The sequence below is a fragment of the Eubalaena glacialis genome, chromosome 3, assembly GCF_028564815.1.
Source record: "Eubalaena glacialis isolate mEubGla1 chromosome 3, mEubGla1.1.hap2.+ XY, whole genome shotgun sequence".
NCBI classification, from domain to species: Eukaryota; Metazoa; Chordata; class Mammalia; order Artiodactyla; family Balaenidae; genus Eubalaena; species Eubalaena glacialis.
In genome coordinates this window covers 185,611,563-185,629,230 of record NC_083718.1, presented here as the reverse complement: position 1 = coordinate 185,629,230, position 17,668 = coordinate 185,611,563, and the positions used below count along the sequence as shown (strand labels likewise).

Sequence of the window (17,668 nt, the reverse complement as noted above, 5' to 3'; positions counted from 1 at the left end):
AAATATTTGAGATTCCTGGAAATTCCTTTCAATCTTGTTCTTTAGGCAGCACAATTGGATCTGAATTTTAAGACCACCCTAATACATCATTGGGGGAGAACTTATAAAGAAAGCAAAATGAGTTAAACTTGAATACAGCAGAGGACCTTGGTGTCGCATGTTTTTCAGTAGCACTAGAAAATGCCAAAAAGCGGGGAGGGAGCAAGGGAGACCAAAGCAATGCTTTCTTCTGTCTTCTTGAGCGTGCAACATAATTTGGTCCTAGAATGGGAGTCCTCCCTCCCTTTTCTCTCCCCATAAATACGTTTTTCTTTATTATAGAACATTTCAAACATACACAAAGTAAACAGAATAATCTAATGAACCCCTGTGTACCTTTCACCTAGCTTCAAAAATTAATGTATTTATTTTCAGTTGTGAAAGTAACAACTATATTACATAAAATTAGGGAAGGGGAGGGGAAAAAAATCACCTATCCCACCTTACATAATCTCTCTTGACATTTTGATGTGTTTCTTTCCTTATAGTTATGGCGTAATATTATTTTGATTGGGCTGCTTTTTCACATAACCTATATTGTAACTGTCTTCTTATGTTTCATATGGTCTTTTAAACTGTTCCTTTTAAATGGCCACAAAATATTCCACCGAGTAGATATGATAAAACTTTGGTTGCTCTTAATTTTTTAATTAACTGTTAAATAATGGTTCAGTGAATTTTTCTATGTTTTGCATTATTTCCTTGGGCTAGTTCCTAGTAAGAAGTAGGATTACTGGATCAAAGGGTGTGATATTTTTAAGCCTCTTGTTACATATTGCTAAACTGCCTTTCCCACGGGCGAACCACTGTGCTCCTGGCAGTGGGTGAGAGCATCAGCCTCCCTCTCCACAATGTTCATTTCAATGGTTGTTATGGGTTTTTTGATATTATAGGGCTGAGTGCTTCTGAGATAGTCTCTTTTTCTCCTGATGGTTAGACTCTTGCTAAATCAGACATTAATTCTTGCCATATTGCATTTCATTCTCTAGGTGTTTTCATGCCGACTAGGAAATGAGCAAGACACAGCTCTTTCAATTGTTGATCCAGTACAAATTCAAGTGGAGCTGGTGGGGAATTCTTCTTATCAGAATGGTTCAGGATTGATGGATGCATTCAATAGTGAAGACTTCCCACCTATCTTAGAGGTAATGATGACAAATCTGTGTAACACACTGAGACACTCTCAAACACTTTCCTTTGCTTGAACTACTTATTTACTCTGCCAAACTCAACATTTTTGTTACTTCAGCAAATACAAAATAAATATGACAGTGTCTCTGCCCTAGAAGATCTTTCAGTCTTATGGAGGGTAAAAGACCTTTTAATTGTCTGGTGTGATCTTGAAGTTCTATAAAACATTACAGAAAGCAGAGTTAGGAATATTGACTGAGTGAAGCTAAAAGTGAGTCTGATCAGAGGGGTAGGATGTAAATAGGCCGAGAAGGAGAGCATTGCAAATTAGGAAGCAGCAGAGTCAGGGGCAGAAATGACCCGCAGACCTGAGACCGAGGGAGGTCTCACTAGAAGAAAGAAGTCTATAGGGCAGTGAGGAGGAGAGGGGAGGAGAAGCAGAGCAGGTGAAGCCAGGCCAGGATGGCTTAAGACTTGGATGTTTTGTTTCTTTGGTAGAGGGGGAATAATTAATTAGTAATCCATTTGAACCATAGGAGGTTTGAAAGAGAGAGAAAAGGCATTCTGATTTTCGGGCTTCAAAAAAAAAATGAAAAATAAATAATAAATAGAGCACTATACCCAGACTTCAAACAGACATCCCATTTTAAAGTGGTCTTGTGTTGGTGTCTGTACTGCTTTTACCAGTGGTAGCTGAATTGCTGTTGTCTGAGGAAGACCAGATTTTCAGAAATATTAACGTGGAACATGACTCATTTAAAGTTCTGTTTGAATAAAGGAGAGAGAAATTTTGTTGGGTGGTCAGAGATTTAAAAAAATTAAATAGATCAAAGCAAAATGGATTAACGGAGTGTTGCTAATAGGTGATCCTGTCTCCACCAGAGCCATTCTCTGATTCTCTGCTTTGATGATTAATATGCTTGTATGAAAATCATTCTACTGAAGTATTAAGTGCTCTAGTAATTTTCCTTGCTTAGTATTTTTTATTTGGTACAGTTTTGTGACATTTGACCTCACAGCTGAGACATTTTACCTCATGGCTATTAATGCTTAATTTCAAGATCTCCCCTGTCTTCAAAATGAGAAATGTCTGTTGGATTTCTAGAACTTGAATTAGAGTGATACCTGTAAGAGGTGTGGACACAAAAGCAAGTGCAACTTTAAAAACTGCCACCTTTTAAATTTTGTTAGATTCAGTTACAGGCCCTGGATATCAGACTCTCCTATAATGATGTTCAGCTGTTTCTTGCCATTGCAAAATCCATCCCAGAGCAAGCTAATGCTGCAGTACCAGACACAGTGGCCTTGGACGCTAACTCCTTCAGCAGTTACCTTCCTGGTGCATCTCGAAGGGGAGAGGAAATCAGAGAAGGGACAAGACACACCTTAGACCCTGTCCTGGGTAAGTATTAACCATAAAACCCACTGAGTCTTCCCAAAACTCCCCTTCTTTTTAACTTTTCAGATTTTCTTTTGCACAATTAAATTGTTCAGGGTATAATTGTGTCATTAAGTATAATTGTAGGTCTTAAGTATGACTGTCTAATTTTTTTTAATTTAAAAATAAACAGCCCAAACCAACTGTTCTAGCCTACAGTATTTTTCCTTTTACAGTTTCTTTCAGAGGTATGGATAATGCTAAGGTTTAGTTTTAAACTTCAAGTTTTCCTCCAAACTTATATGGATAATAATACTAAGTTTCAGTTGTAAGCATTTAAAAGACAGCCAATATAGGGAAAAGACTTAAAAATTTCAGGGTACAGTTGATAAATTCTAATTAAGAGCTTACTTTTGCCTATAGCAGTGCAGTGTTTGAGTCCCCAGTTTCTGAATTTCTTTTCTTGTTTTTTTTGGTTCTTTTTTGCTTCAATTAGTCTGTGGGTTAACTTACATTAAATTACTTACAAAAATATATATACCATTTTTCCCCCCTAGAGTTACAACTGGCTAGACTGCAGGAGCTGGGGTTTGGCATGGATGACTGCCGCAAAGCTCTCTTGGTGTGTCAAGGTAATTTGAATAAGACTTTCCTTTATCAGCTGTTTATCTTGATAAACGGTAATGTTTGATAATGTTTATCTTTCCATGAGCTGGAGTGTGTTTTGGAGACCCTCCATGATTTTCTGTGGGCTGAAGACAATCTTGGGCCAGTAATAATGAGACACAGGATTTTATAGTGGACATGGCTATGGGCTCTGGAGCTGACTGCCTGGCTTCAGATCCTTGCTCTGCCACCTGCTGGCTACTTGTTCGTGACTTGGGCAAGTTTCACGTCTCTGTACCCGTGCTTCCTTATCTGTAGAGTGAGGGTAAGAGGATATCCCTCAGAGGTTTGATATAAAGAAGTCACTCTATGCAAAGGACAGGAGAAGGTACCTGACACACAGCACGTCCTCTGTAGATGTTAGCACTGTTGCTAGTGGGAGTGGTAATGGCGGTGACGCTGGTAGGCATGGCCATTTATTGAGCTCCTCTGGGCCTAGTCCTGCTTCTTGTTGAATCCTCATACCCTTGGAGGCAGGCATCATTACCCTCACTCCAGTTGGAGAAACCAGCTCAGATAGGGTACATAAACTCATCTCAGGCCACCTGTTAATGCGGGGCTGGGATGAGTTTAAAGCCAGGTGTGCCCGTGTTCTTTCCACTGCATCACACTACCTCTCTACCTCCCTCTTTGTTCCCCTTTCTCTTCAAATCAGAGATACAGCAAAAGCTGTATTTTTTCCCGGTCTTGATACTTGCATGTATATTCTCTCTTTTTATTTCTCTATGTACTGTATACAGGCAGACCTTGGAGATATTGGGGGTTCAGTTCCAGACCACCGCAATAAAGAAAATATCGCAATAGAGCGAGTCATACAAATTTTTTGGCTTCCCGGTGCATATAAAAGTTACGTTTACACTATACTGTAGTCTGTTGAGTGTGCAGTAGCATTATGTCTTAAAAATGTACATATCTTAATTAAATAATGCTATTGGAAAATGGTGCCAGTATACTTGCTCGACACAGGGTTGCCACAAATCTTCAATTTGTAAAAAACACAGTATTAGCAAAGTGCAATAAAACGAGGTATGCCCGTGTATCCAACACACGTGTGTGTGTGTATATATATATATATATATATATATATATATATATATATATACACACACACACGTAATATTATACATGTTGGTAGATAGTATTGCAAATACAATTTTATAGAATTATAATTACAATTTTATTATAATATATACTTAATAGCAGCGTCTTCCCATGTCATTAAAATTATTTGTAAACGTTGATTTTTTTTACATTGATCAGAAGATACATTATGATTTAACCATTCTTAAGTTGTTTTTCATTCTTTCATTATCATACACAATTCTGTAATAAATATTTTTGTGTATGAACTTTTGTCTACATCTTTTAACTATTTCTTTGGTAGTGAGACTTAATATTGTAAAAACTGGATCAGAGAATGTAGATATATTTTTGAGGCTCTTTGCTTGAATTGACAAATCTTTTTCTAAAAGGATTGTACCAGGTTAAACTTTGACCACTTACGTGGTTTCATCACAATTGCTTGCATTACCTGTCTTTTTCCTCTGGAGAAAATGAAGGTAGACCTAGTTATCTTGTGTTCCTTAGTTTTGTTTTTACCTAGTCATCATTGCTTTTTGGTTTAATTAACTTCATACCCCTTAATGTTTACATTTCCTACTTTTTGCTCTTTCTTTAACAATTCAAACACGTTCGAAAAATTTCTAAGAGCCTTTTGGATTTTAATTTTTATTTCTTTAGTAACTAAGGTTTATTTCCATCAATAATGAAGATGATAATACCAACTAATGTTTATAGAGCCTTTGTTATATGCCAGGCTCTGATCTGAGAACCTCCCACATACTCATTTGTTTCCTCCTCATGTCCGTCCTGTAAGCGGGTGCTGTCAGGCATAGAGAGATCAAGTAACTTGTCCAAGATCCAACATCTGGTAAGTGCCAAGATCAGAAGCCAGGCCATCTTGCTCCAAAGCCCATGCCCTTAACCACTTACCACTGTTACATGCACTGGCCTCTGGTAATTTATAAGTGTGGGGTTGCATTGCTTTTCTTTTTTCTGTTCTGTTCTTTTTTAGCTTTAGCAATCTGGTTGTGTTCAGGGGGTGTTATTTAATAGTTTTATATTACACACATGGTTGAGAAGACAAAGTATGTACAACGTAAGGCATTTGAGAACACTTAACAAAGCAGCACATCAGGATATGCAAGACTACATAGGGAAGATTAAGTATTATAGTACCGAGTGGCACCTGGAATGTTGGATCCTCTCCTTTCCTCTTTTCTCCTCTCCTTCAACAGATGTCACAGTAGAGGAAGGATGGCTTCCTGGAGACATTTTGAGCCAGGTCATGAAAGGTGTGGTAAACTTGAGCAGAGGTGTGCAGCAAAGAGGGCCTTGTTCTGTCTGCTAAAGAGCAGGATTCCTATTATTATGCTGTTTTTTCTTTGTTAGTGTCTGTCTGGCATTAAGGTTCTCTTGGGCTGTCCAGTAGGTCCCTATCAAATGTATTTCTCTGTTTCCTCTCTGATTTGCTTGAGTAGCTGTGGGAACGGATTGAACTGATCACCTTTTAATTTCTTTGCAGGTCAACTGAAAAAGGCAGCAAGTTGGTTGTTCAAGAATGCTGAGCCCCTGACGTCTCTTTCCCTGGCCTCTAACAGCCGAGAGAGCCAGGTGGCTGCGCCGGCACGGTTGATCTCGGGCGTGGAGATGAAAGCTGAGAGCGTGTGCATCTGCTTCATCGACGACTGCATGGACCGCGACGTCCCTCTCGCTGAGCTCACCTTCTCCCGTGAGTGCGCGCCCGACCCTCAGGTTCATCGAGAAGATGTGCAATGAACCGCCGTCTTTTCTTCATGTTGTTCATGCTCTCCCGTACTTAATAGAATGGGAGAAACTTAGATAATGGTTTTACATATGTTTTCCATTATTTGTATTTTAAAGAAACGTGTATTTATTTGCCGTATGTGGCCTTCAGACCATGGCTTGGGAATAATAGAAATTGTCATTGATGAAATTTCTGTTCTATTAACAGCTCTAGTTAAATAATCCCTGATCTCTCCATTTTGTTTATCTTTTCGTGTATCTAAAGATTGTAGGGAGTACTGTTATTAAAGGAATTTAAAAGATAAGCTTAGAAAGTAATGTTTCCAAGCTGTATGTCTTTTGAAAATTAAAAAACACAGAGGCTCACCAGAGTCTCCTCTGTAGGCCGGGTAGGAGGTGAAACCCTATTCACCTGAGAGCTGTCCTTCAGCAGAGTGGAGACCAGGGCAGGAGGGCTTTATCCTCAATCGCATCTTTGCAAGCTGTGTCAGATGAGGCTCGTGAGGAGAGTAAAGGAGAATCTCACTGCTGTGTTTACTTTTAATTTTCTTTTGTTTTGATCTTGCTAGCCTCTTTTCCCTTCAAGGAAAAGTTGGTTCTGGGGATTTAATTTGACCTTTTACACATTCTGGAGATTTTCCTTTTCCCTGTGCTTCTAGGCACCACAAGGGCCACTTGATTGAAACTAACAACTGGAATTTTGACTGTTTCCATGAGTATCTTTTCTGCAGAAAATAATTATTTCTTATTTTTCTACGGTTATCTTGAAATTTTGAGCTAATATTTATGAAGGCATGACTGTTCTCATTACTCTACCTTCTTTTCAGATATTCAGGTAGAAATATGTCTTTTAATGTTCCCACAGGCTTGAGATACACCTGGATGCTGGGGCTGGAATTGGTGGGGAGGCAAATGAGGCATTTACCTCATTCACAGCATTTAAAGGGGTACCACAAAACTCAGTAATTAAGATAAATGATATTTTAATGGAGTATTTTTAAAAATCAGAATTTATTAAAAAAAAAAAACCATGATGAACAAAATATCAAATTTTGATACATCTGTGTGTTCTCCTATAAGATCATCAGTGGTAGCTATAACTAACATCTCTTTGTTTTATTTTTATTAAGGTAACATCAGTTTATAACATTATATAAGTTTCTTGTGTACAGTATTATATTTCCATTTCTGTATACATTACCGTGTGCTCACTACCAAAAATTTAGTTTCTATCCATCACCATACAGTTGATCACCCCTGCTCTCGCCCCTGTCCCTTCCCCCTCTGGTAACCACTACTCTGTTCTTTGTATCTATGTGTTTGTTTTTCTAACATCTCTTTTATATGATTTGTCAGCAAAAGAAAGTTTTGGTTATTCCCACCCTACCACTGCAATAAGATTTGCTTTCATTGCAGGTCTGAATTTTCTGCAGCATGTAAGAACTAGCCCTGAAGGCTATGCCCACTTCACCCTTTCTGGAGATTATTATAACCGTGCTCTTTCAGGTCAGTATAATTATCATGGGATTTAAAAAATACACTTCGACATTTGCCTGGGCCTATTTCTACATAAATTTTACATGAGGCAAAGGGGTGGGATAGGACAGGGAAAGACGAAAAATAAGTGACTGCACAAGCACAAAAGATACAGATTTTTCATATTTCTAAGAATATATTTGATAAGTCACAACTGAATTCTTTAAAAAGAAGTTTTGGTGTTAATTCTTTTTCATCCTGCAGTTTGGCTCATTTCAGAACATGAAATTGCTCAATTGTGAAGGATCATTTGTCTGGCCCTGATAGTAGCTAAATTTCAAGTGAGATTTAAGCCCATAAGCATTTTAAATTTCAGGCCTCCTCACTCCCTATTGGACTTGTTTGTCTCATTAGAAGAGTACTGAGTCAGTGACAATGTATAACCTGCCGTACCTACTCCCTAGAGTAGGACACAGTTGATCAGGGCAAGCTGTTCTTCCAGAGACATAAACTTGGATATACTACAAGGCATTTTCAGGTTTCTTTCCTTCCATTGGAAAGACCAAGGTAAGGGCCTATACAGATGGACATTCAGGAACCATCCTGTATCAGGGCTGAGTAGTTTGAGCTGCGACGTTCTTTGCCTTAAGAGAGTTCTTCATAGGTGTGGGTGGAGTAAACCAAGTTGTGTCGAAGAGGGGTTGCTCCCTTGATGTCATTGGAAAGTTAAGCTTCCAGTGTGTTGTGCTGCTGCTGATTGTTCTAGAGTACGTGTCACATTCGATTTTATATGTTAGTTAACATTCTCCCCTCTCTGATCTGGATTCACTTAAAGGCAATACTCTTATTTCCTAATTGTTCAAAATGTTTAACTTTAGAATAATGGCCCAAGCCTTGCTAGTTAAGAGAAAGTTTTACAGGGCATATGGTAGCTATTTTTTTGAGAATCATTTATTTTCCCAAAGCAATTATTGCTTACTTTTAAAGTTGCATGAACACATTCACGTCACTAGTGCTAAATGGTGTGAGGAGATGCATGTACCGACATTATGCTACATGTTGGATTGGATTTGTGTTGGTAAATCGCCTCATCTATGGCTGATGGAGTGTATTTAGAAAACTGTTAAAAATTAACTGGCCTTGAAAATTTGTCTTTAAAACTACAGTGAGATACCATTTTTCTCACCCAATGGACTGGCAAAAAGGAAGTGTGACACTACTAAGTATGGTGAAGATATGAGCCCTAGAACTCTTATTTCCTGCTGTCAGAATTGTAAATTGGGACAACCACTTTGCAAAACAGTTTGACATGACTTAGAAGCATACTCGGCAATCCTTCAGTATGCTTCTTCTAGATCTGTACCCTAGAGAATCTCCTGTCTATGAGTACTAGGAAACAAGTACAAGACTGCTTCCAGAGTGGTCTTCCTAATAGCGGCAGAACTGGAATCAAGTGAAGTGTCTCTTAGCAGTAGAATAGATAAATAAACTGTGGTATGTTCGTAAGTGGATTACAGTTCAGTGGTGAAAAAAATGTACCACAGCTACATGGCATCAATGTGAGTGAATCTCAAAGAATGCTATTGAGCAAAAATAGAAACTTGCAGAAGAATACACACAGGGACTTCCCTGGTGGCCCAGTGGTTAAGAATCCCCCTTCCAATGCAGGGGATGCGGGTTCGATCCCTGGTCGGGGAACTAAGATCCCACATGCTGTGGGGCAACTAAACCCGTGTGCTCTAGAGCCCACGTGCCACAACTAGAGAAAAGTCCACGCGCCACAAGGAAGAGCCCATGCACCACGACGAAAGATCCCGCGTGCTGCAACTAGGACCCGATGCAGCCAAATAAATAAATAAATGAAAAAAAAAAAAAAAAGAATACACACTGTTGGATTCTGTTTATGTGAAGATCCCTAACAGGACAAACTATGTATTCTTAAGAAATGTATACATAGGTGGTAAAAGTATAAAGAGCAAGGAAATGATTAAAAATTCAAGCTAATGGTTAGTTGGAGTCGGGTGGAAGAGGTTTGGTGGGGAGTGGTACTCAGGGGCTTCAAAGGCACATATAATTTTCTGTTAAGCTGAATAGTGAGTACGTGAGTGCTTGCAGTAATTTTATTCTTTAAACCATACATATATGTTGTTTATAAATAACTTCTGTACATATGACACGTTTTAAAATAAAAATTTGGAAAAATTTAAGTTAATGAATTTCAAGTATACCTATTTATTCAGCCAATGGGTTCTTGATGTAAGCAGGGTAATCAAATTTAATAGTTACTTCAGCCGCTGACACTATTCTTCCAACCCGAGTCTGAGACACTTTTTTCTACTTGAATATATCAAAAACAGGTCCTGCCTGCTCTTAAATAGAAGAGGGCACATACCCCCTGCCTTCCTTCCTCCCACCTCTGGGAGACCATGGTTGGGGTGCATGTGTGCTCTTGTACTCATGTCCTCGAGACAGCACAGACATTTGTAAGGTGACCTGCAGCTAAAGATGGTGTTTCCATTGTGAAATCAAGTTGGAAATAGAAAGCTATTAGCTATAGTATGTCCTTGCTGAGCATTTGTGAATGGTGTTCCCCTGTAAACTCTTGATATCTGCTGAGCAGATGTCTTATTTCCTGTGTTCTTTTAGGCTGGGAGCCATTTATTGAGCCCTGGCCATGCTCTGTATCCTGGCAACAACAGGCAGCTAGTCGTCTCCATCCTCCTCGGCTGAAGCTGGAAGCCAAGGCCAAACACCGTTTGGATATCAATATCACCTCTGTACTAATTGGTGAGTGGAAAGCTGTCTTTAGAACATTGGTACCTTTCTGTGCGTAAGTCCCTTGTCTGGAAGACTGTTAATCCTGGTTTAGCAAATACTTGGGCCCATACCAGACAGTTTACTCATCATGGCTGCTTTCCTGATAAACCCTAACCTGGCCTCATAATGCTTCTCAACCCATAGCTCTGGAGGTGGCATCCCATATTAATCCTCTCAGTGATCAAGCAAGAGCTTAGACTACATGGGAAACATTCATGTCCATGACGAACTTTCTCCCCATGATGCTTGGTCACTGGCACTTATTAAATGTCCTAGAAGTGAGTTTAGATTCATTTCTCTCAGACTATACACAGAATAATTCTTAAAAGGTATAATTTTGATTGTCTATAGCAGGGTAGGTTGCTTGTGCTGTTTCCCATCAAGTATCATGTTGACCTAACTCTGAAAATCACTGAGTTAAAGGGTTGCCAAGCTAATGGTGTGTGTTCTGAAAGTTTCTTTGACAACACTGAAATGTACACTCCTGGATTCCATGTAGTGTGTCAGAATCTTGTCTCTATACTTGTCTTTATATCAAAAGAAGAGTAACATTATCATACAGTCAGGTAGTGCCTACTTTCACTATGAAAACTACACTCAACTCTTTGAGTTACTGATCTACAGGATCTGATTTTTTGTAACACTGTAGTTATCTCTGAGTGATAGATAGCACATACTACAGTTGTGCCTCAGTATCCAAAGGGATTGGTTCCAGCACCACACCCCATACCCCTCACCGCCCCCCCAAATCTGTGGATGCTCAAGTCCCTTGTAATAAAATGGCCTAGTACAATGAATACAGTTGGCCCTCTGTATCCGCTGCAAAACCCACAGATATGGAAGGCGTACTATATTGAAAATCTATGAACTTTCTTCAGTGTATGTGTTGGGTTGAGGCTCATAGAATATTCATTGGCTTATTCCATGTCCGACTAAGATGGAGAGAATGTATAGTGAAATGAGACTGTAAGTTTATTGATCCCCAGATTTTAAAACCACTGTTTTACCTTTACACATTTCATTAATTTCACCAACGTAATAGTAAGTTGATCTCATGATTCTTCCATATTATTTTGGTCCCCATGTTATTTCTTATATAATCTGTTCATCTGGAAGTTTAGATAAAGTTTGGGACTCTTCTTTGAAAAGCTACAGTAAACGAGAGCTAACCTCAAAAGAGTTCTATTGATATTTCTGATGAGTATCTAATTAAAAATATCTTCCAAAAAGCGTTCTTGTCAGTGGTAAAACTGGGTTTTTTTAACCTTTAATTCCTTATTCCTAAAATTGTGCTGAAACCCAGAAACAATTGCTGTGACCTCTTAGTGTTTAAATAAATATCATTTTTGTAGCTAAATATTGGAGCTGAAAAACAGAAACTAATCATTCTTGTTTTAAAAAGTGTAGTACTCTATAAATGACCCAATTTCATTCCTTTTTATGGCTGAGTGGGAAGGAAATCCAAAAAAAGAGGAGATGTGTGTATACGTATAGCTGATTCACTTTGCTGTACAGTAGAAACTAACACAACATTGTAAAGCAACTATACTCCCAATAAAAATTAATTAAAAAAAAAATAAAAAGTGTAGTGCTTTAATTAGTATAAAAGGTCTTTATCCAAGTGTGGTGTGTAATGATTTTGCTCTTCCCGTTATAATTCTCCTCTCAAAAAAGTAAAACCACTCCTGGACAGTTGTCAGCTGGATTTCAGCCTCCTGAGTTTGGGGGTTTTTTAAATAGCCTCCTAACTGGTCTTTCTGTCTCCAAACCCTGCCCCTTAGCATGGCATGTCATGCTCTTCACAAAGCAAGTTGTTCTCTTTTCTAGACTTTGCTATGTCCCTGTACCCCAGTATGTTGTACCAGGTCACACCAAAGTATTCAGTGTTCCCTGAATGTGCCATGTACTTTCATGTCTTGAAGTCTTTACATATGCTGTTCTCTCTGCCTGGAGTGTCCCTGTATCCCTAATCCTATTGGTAACCCTACCTATTCTTCAAGACCTAGAACAAAGGTCCTCACCTCTCTGAAGATTGCCATGCGCTTTGGTGTGTATTCTTCCACTTCTGCCAAAGCAGAATAAATCTTCCCCTGTTATGTGCTCCCATAGCATTTTATTTGTATCTTTGTTTTAGCTCCTTTCACATTGTGGGATAGTTTTGTGATGATGGTTGTTTTGTTAATGTTAATTTCTTCCAGTGGAGCATGAGGTTCTTCAGGGGACCAGCTTTCTCAGAATCTAGTGTGGTGCCTAGCATTTAGTCAGACATTCGATAAAAGCTTGTTTTGTTGAATTGAAGTCATCTGACTTGAACACCCAATCTTTTCTACTTCTGTTCTTAATTATCTTTGGGGACTTTTTTCTAGACCAATATGTAAGTACTAAGGAATCGTGGATGGCAGATTACTGTAAACAGGACAAGGAAATAGATTCAACCACATCGGAAGACTGGATGGGCTCTTCAGTGGATCCTCCATGCTTTGGACAAAGTAAGATTTTTCTCTACAAATGTTTGACTAAATCACCTTTGACCTACAGAGCCATGTTTCATTGAGAAATTCAAGTAGAACCATCATTTTCTATGGAAAAACCTACAGGAAATTCTGACTGTCTTCTATAGTTCTGTTTTAGTCTTTGGAAGGGACATTTTTTCTGGCACAAAACGCTGAACTCTTAATATGAGCTCTAATTTCACCATTGTGGGAGAGGAAGGACCTGCAGTATGCAATTCCTAAGTCTGGTCATGTGGCACGTGAACTGGGGCACCTGAAGATGCATCAGGAGTGGCCATTGGTCAGTTTGTGTTTTACTCGTCAGAACATTTTAATTGATTGGACTTTTGTTCTGGATCTTTAAGAACATCTTTTCAGTTTTCTAAATCTAGAGATAGGTTGGATATATTCTTGAAGAGAGGGAGGGCAGGCTCCCACGTGGAAGCAAGTGTTTAAAGGGGGGCCCTGTACTATAAAGTAGAAGAGAATTGAATACCCAGCCTCTTGAAGAAAGAGGAGTCAGTGTGTTCTCTGTTAACGATGTTTTCTTTCCTTATTTAATGCTTCGCCATGGAGCTCTGATTTCCTCAGAGCTGGGGAGAGTGTGATGGCCAACTGCATGGTCCTTAGTTGTTCCACAAGCCATTGTCATCCAAATTCAACTCAGCCCCAGTTCTTTCAGTGTGGTTTCTTTGGGGAGTTTTGGCTGGACTTCACATAGTTCATGAATACTTAACTGTTCCATCTGGTCTGCAAACGTGTCATGGGAAGATGGATTTTCTTAGTGTACGAAGTATTTGGTTCGTCTCTCCTCAGGGTGTATAAATGGACTTTCTATCTGCCTTGTACTTCTCGAAGGAGGGACAAGGACACGTCAGCTCTGCTTGCTCTCTGTATTCCCAGGCTGTTGCTTGTGAGTCTCAAGGCCATTGCTTAGGAGCCAGGGCTTTTCAGATATCATCAGCTTCAATTCTGGCTCCTCCTCTAACCTTCCCAATTTGTGTGTCAAGAGAATGTAACGTAGTCTACCCAGAAGACTCTGAATAATCTTTGTAATATGTAATGTGTCCTAGAGAATGTGTTTCTAAAAACATTATTCATGCAGAGGGATCTTAAATCCAGACTCAGTGCAAACACTAGGAAGGCCGAATCTTCAGGATTCTGATGAAGGAGTTTTCTTTTGTCCCTCTCCCACCGCTCCCCTCCCTCTTTATTTTAACATCTCCTCTTTTTTTATAGTTAATAAGCTACCTTATCTATGTTAAATGCCTGCTAAATTAAATCTGGATTTTTATTTACTTACAGATCTTTATGGTTACTTAGGCTTATAAAGGTGTAATATATCTTTTTAATTAGGCATATGCGAACATAGCTAAATTTCCAAACCTCTTTACTTATTAAGAATTCTGGGATGGTAGAATAGCAGATAGGATTGTATTCTCTTACTAGGCCTACTAAAATAATTGTTGGGCATTCGTTTTGAAAGTCAGGAGGTTTGACTCTTGTTGAACTGATCACAAACCTTCAGCTCTTATTTAAGAATATTTAGTCACATTCCCCCCAAATTTGTGTATTTTATTCAGGCCAGCTTCAAAATGAGCCCTTGACTTAGAGGTTCTTAATATGAAATTCAGCCTAAGGGAGCTGCTGATTTCTTACTGTTCCTTTAGCAGGGGAAAGAAAATAATGGCCTAGTTTTTGACATAACTATTGGCTTTGTTCAGGAAGGGCTGAGATTCTGCAAGTACACCTGGATGGTATGGCACCTTAATTAGTTCATTAGTTTTGTATTCAAGGACATTTTGTGGAAATACCAAAAAAAAAAAAAAAAAAATTCTAAAAGCTTCCATGTTTAATGTATAATATAAATAATACCATGAGATATCTCCTCAGAAGAGATTGTTGAAACTTGAAACACAGACTGATTCCTTCCCTTGAATTTTTGAGACCGTGGGGGATTAGCATTCTACTGCTACTGCCTTTTCCAATTGGAACGGAGCAACTCCCACTAAAATCTGTACTGATTGCTCTTGGTAACTTTTCTATGCCATGTGAGAACATACATGCTTTAAATTAAAAATCCTCAAAAGGCTTGTCATTGTGTTCAAGTGACTGTGAGTACATTTTCTTTCCCCGATTGAGAAAAAAAAGGAGCATGCTCTGTTAGCACAGCCTCCACAGTAAAAGCCAGCATAAAAACTGTCTTGCTCACCTTGTCAGGTACCTCCTTGGCTCTTAGTAGTCACTAAAGGAATGAGCCTATAAGTGCATGATGCTTGCTATTTTTGTAATGTACTCTATTTGTGCTTATGTTTTGGAGATGAGTCTTCTTTTTCACTATATTGATTCTTATGCTCTAACATTGTCTTTCCTGTCTACCAGGCCTCCCCCTTGTCTACCTTAGAACTAGGAGTACAGCCAGTCTGACTAACCTAGAGCACCAGATCTATGCTAGAGGTACAGTATAGCCAAGCGAGGGCTTGCTTTATTTTCCTGTTTTAAGAACTGCCTTGTACATCGATTTTGTGTGAATACGGGACCTGAATGGGGGTATACCCAGTTGTGAATACTTTGCTTTAGTAACAGGAAAGATCATTTCCAACTAATGGACAAAGTGGCATCTTATATCAGAAGGAAGTGATGTGCTGATTCTTATTCTGTCTCTTCCATCTGCTTTAACCCTTAGTGGAAATGGAATCAACTTCACAGTGAATGATGCAGAAACATCCAATGTCAGTTAGAGGTGATGTCTCACACTGAAAAGCAAATGAATGGAAGAAAACCATCCTCCATCAAGCAGTGCTACAAGTCTTTGTTTATAGAATACTCAGTGAATGTTATTCTTATGGTAATGCAAGGGGCTCGTGGAATAGGAACTACAAAGAGCAGGAATAGAGCTAAGAAAAAAATTTCCAGTAAATAATTGCTTAGACACAAATCTTAATTTCTTTAGAAATGAATTGAGGTTCTTAGGAGGTAGAAAAGAGAATGTTCTTTGTTTATATCTCTGATCCTTTAAGGTTCCTTGAGAATTTGACTGGTAAGTAAATACGAGAGGAAAACACCATAAACATCAAGGAATTAGAATCCCAAGATGTTCAGTTCTTCATTTGTTTGAAGGAGTGCAATTTAATTTGAATGATTTATGTTTATGCTTGGCTAACACCACCAGATCCCGGGTCATGGTATATTTTGTAAAAAGGGCCTTTTGAGCTTCCTCTACTAGGAGTTCAGAACAGGGATATTAATGTGTGGCGGCAGTATTATGTTTTTTTTCTGAAAGGTTTTACCAGGATGGGTGTTCGTGGGGAGGGCTCACAAGGCCCAGGATCCATGGATTTATACTTCTCAGCTTTTCTATATCTGTTATTTCATCTTTCAGGCTAAGCAAAGCATTATTCCTTTTTAGCATGGGGACAGAAGGTCAGAGAGACTAAGTAACTTGCCTCCATTCACATGACTGGCTAGTAGCAGACCTGGGACTTTAATCTATTTCTCATGATTTACAAGCCAGGTCCTTTCTGATAGGCTGAGCTGCTTACATAGCATAAGAACCCGCACTGTTTATAACGGCCACATTGCCCTGGGGAGCGAATCCGCAGGGGCAGACATTTCCTTAGGTGGAGCCATTTAAGCTGAACTTGGACATGAGGAGCTTGGGGTTCTTTCAGCCTATGAACCAATTAGGTCTGGTCACTAGAGGAGGTTTTCTGAGGCCACCAGGGAATACTGTTCTCTTTGGTGGACTTGGGGAGTTCTTTTTTTTTTTTTAAGTTTTTAAAAAAAGTATTAATTTATTTTTGACTGCATTGGGTCTTCGTCGTTGTGTGCGGGCTTTTCTCTAGTTGTGGCGAGCGGGGGCTGCTCTTTGTTGCAGTGCGCGGGCTTCTCATTGTGGTGGCTTCTCGTTGCAGAGCACGGGCTCTAGGCACAGGGGCTTCAGTAGTTGTGGCTCGTGGGCTCTAGAGCGCGGGCTCAGTAGTTGTGGCACACGGGCTTAGTTGCTCCGTGGCATGTGGGGTCTTCCCGGACCAGGGCTCGAACCCACGTCCCCTGCATTGGCAGGCGGATTCTTAACCACTGCGCCACCAGGGAAGTCCAGACTTGGGGATTTTGTTCTCTGGTGCTGTGCCCAAGGCAGGTACACAGTTGATTTGGACCCTAGTGTGGAAGATGTCAGATCTGTCCCCTGGTGTTGAGTTTGGATTTGTGAGCACTCCGTGTATTTTTATCCTCAGAGAGGCAGGTTGCTGAGGTCTCTGCTGGTATGTGTAATCCACACAAGAAGCTTGGGGACCTTAGCAGTGTGCCTACCCAGGCTACTTAATTCCAAAGCAATACACTTGTGAATATCTTTATATGGATTCCTAGCACTTTATTCTGTGTTACAATGTGATCAAAGCCGTTTGCCACCTGTTCTTTTTAAATCTAATTTGCAAATGGAAACTTTGAGTCTGGCTCACAGTGGGATATGAAAGCACATCTGGCTTCTTTTCCTCCTGGGCCCTTTATCTCCTGTAATAAAGCAGAGCAGCTCTCTCGCTTGTGGAGAGGGAGGTGCCTTTCGAGGTGCCACAGTGAGCACTGTTTACCCTGCTGACAGCTCTTAAAGTTTTTACTCCCCCTCTGCTCTTGTCCGCAGCCTCACAGCTACTCCTTAATTTTCAACTTGATGAACACTAATTTTTTTTTTTTAAAGCAAACCTTGGAAACTAAGTGAGGCCATTGGGGTGAGAAATGGGCATATTCTGGGCAGAGATTATCTTTATATGTATTTGGAGTGTCTCTAAAGGCTAACCACAAAATTGTGGGAACACGCTGGAGACTACTCATTTGTCTAGAC

The 17,668-nt window shown here is 39.5% G+C and overlaps 1 protein-coding gene across 5 annotated transcripts in view; it reads left to right on the top strand.

Moving 5' to 3' along the window:
- The window catches only part of VPS13D (vacuolar protein sorting 13 homolog D), a 241,012-nt gene that overhangs the window by 74,247 nt on the left and 149,097 nt on the right, over positions 1–17,668 (top strand). For 4 of the 5 annotated variants that reach the window (XM_061184936.1, XM_061184937.1, XM_061184935.1 and 1 more), the window contains exons 33-39: positions 1,029–1,184; positions 2,362–2,572; positions 3,106–3,180; positions 5,799–6,005; positions 7,457–7,546; positions 10,163–10,303; positions 12,700–12,822. In XM_061184936.1, coding sequence (XP_061040919.1) covers positions 1,029–1,184; positions 2,362–2,572; positions 3,106–3,180; positions 5,799–6,005; positions 7,457–7,546; positions 10,163–10,303; positions 12,700–12,822 — 1,003 coding nt within the window. Of the gene's footprint in view, positions 1–1,028; positions 1,185–2,361; positions 2,573–3,105; positions 3,181–5,798; positions 6,006–7,456; positions 7,547–10,162; positions 10,304–12,699; positions 12,823–15,207; positions 15,283–17,668 lie in introns of all 5 variants that reach the window. The other variant, XM_061184939.1, reaches the window with a different exon arrangement.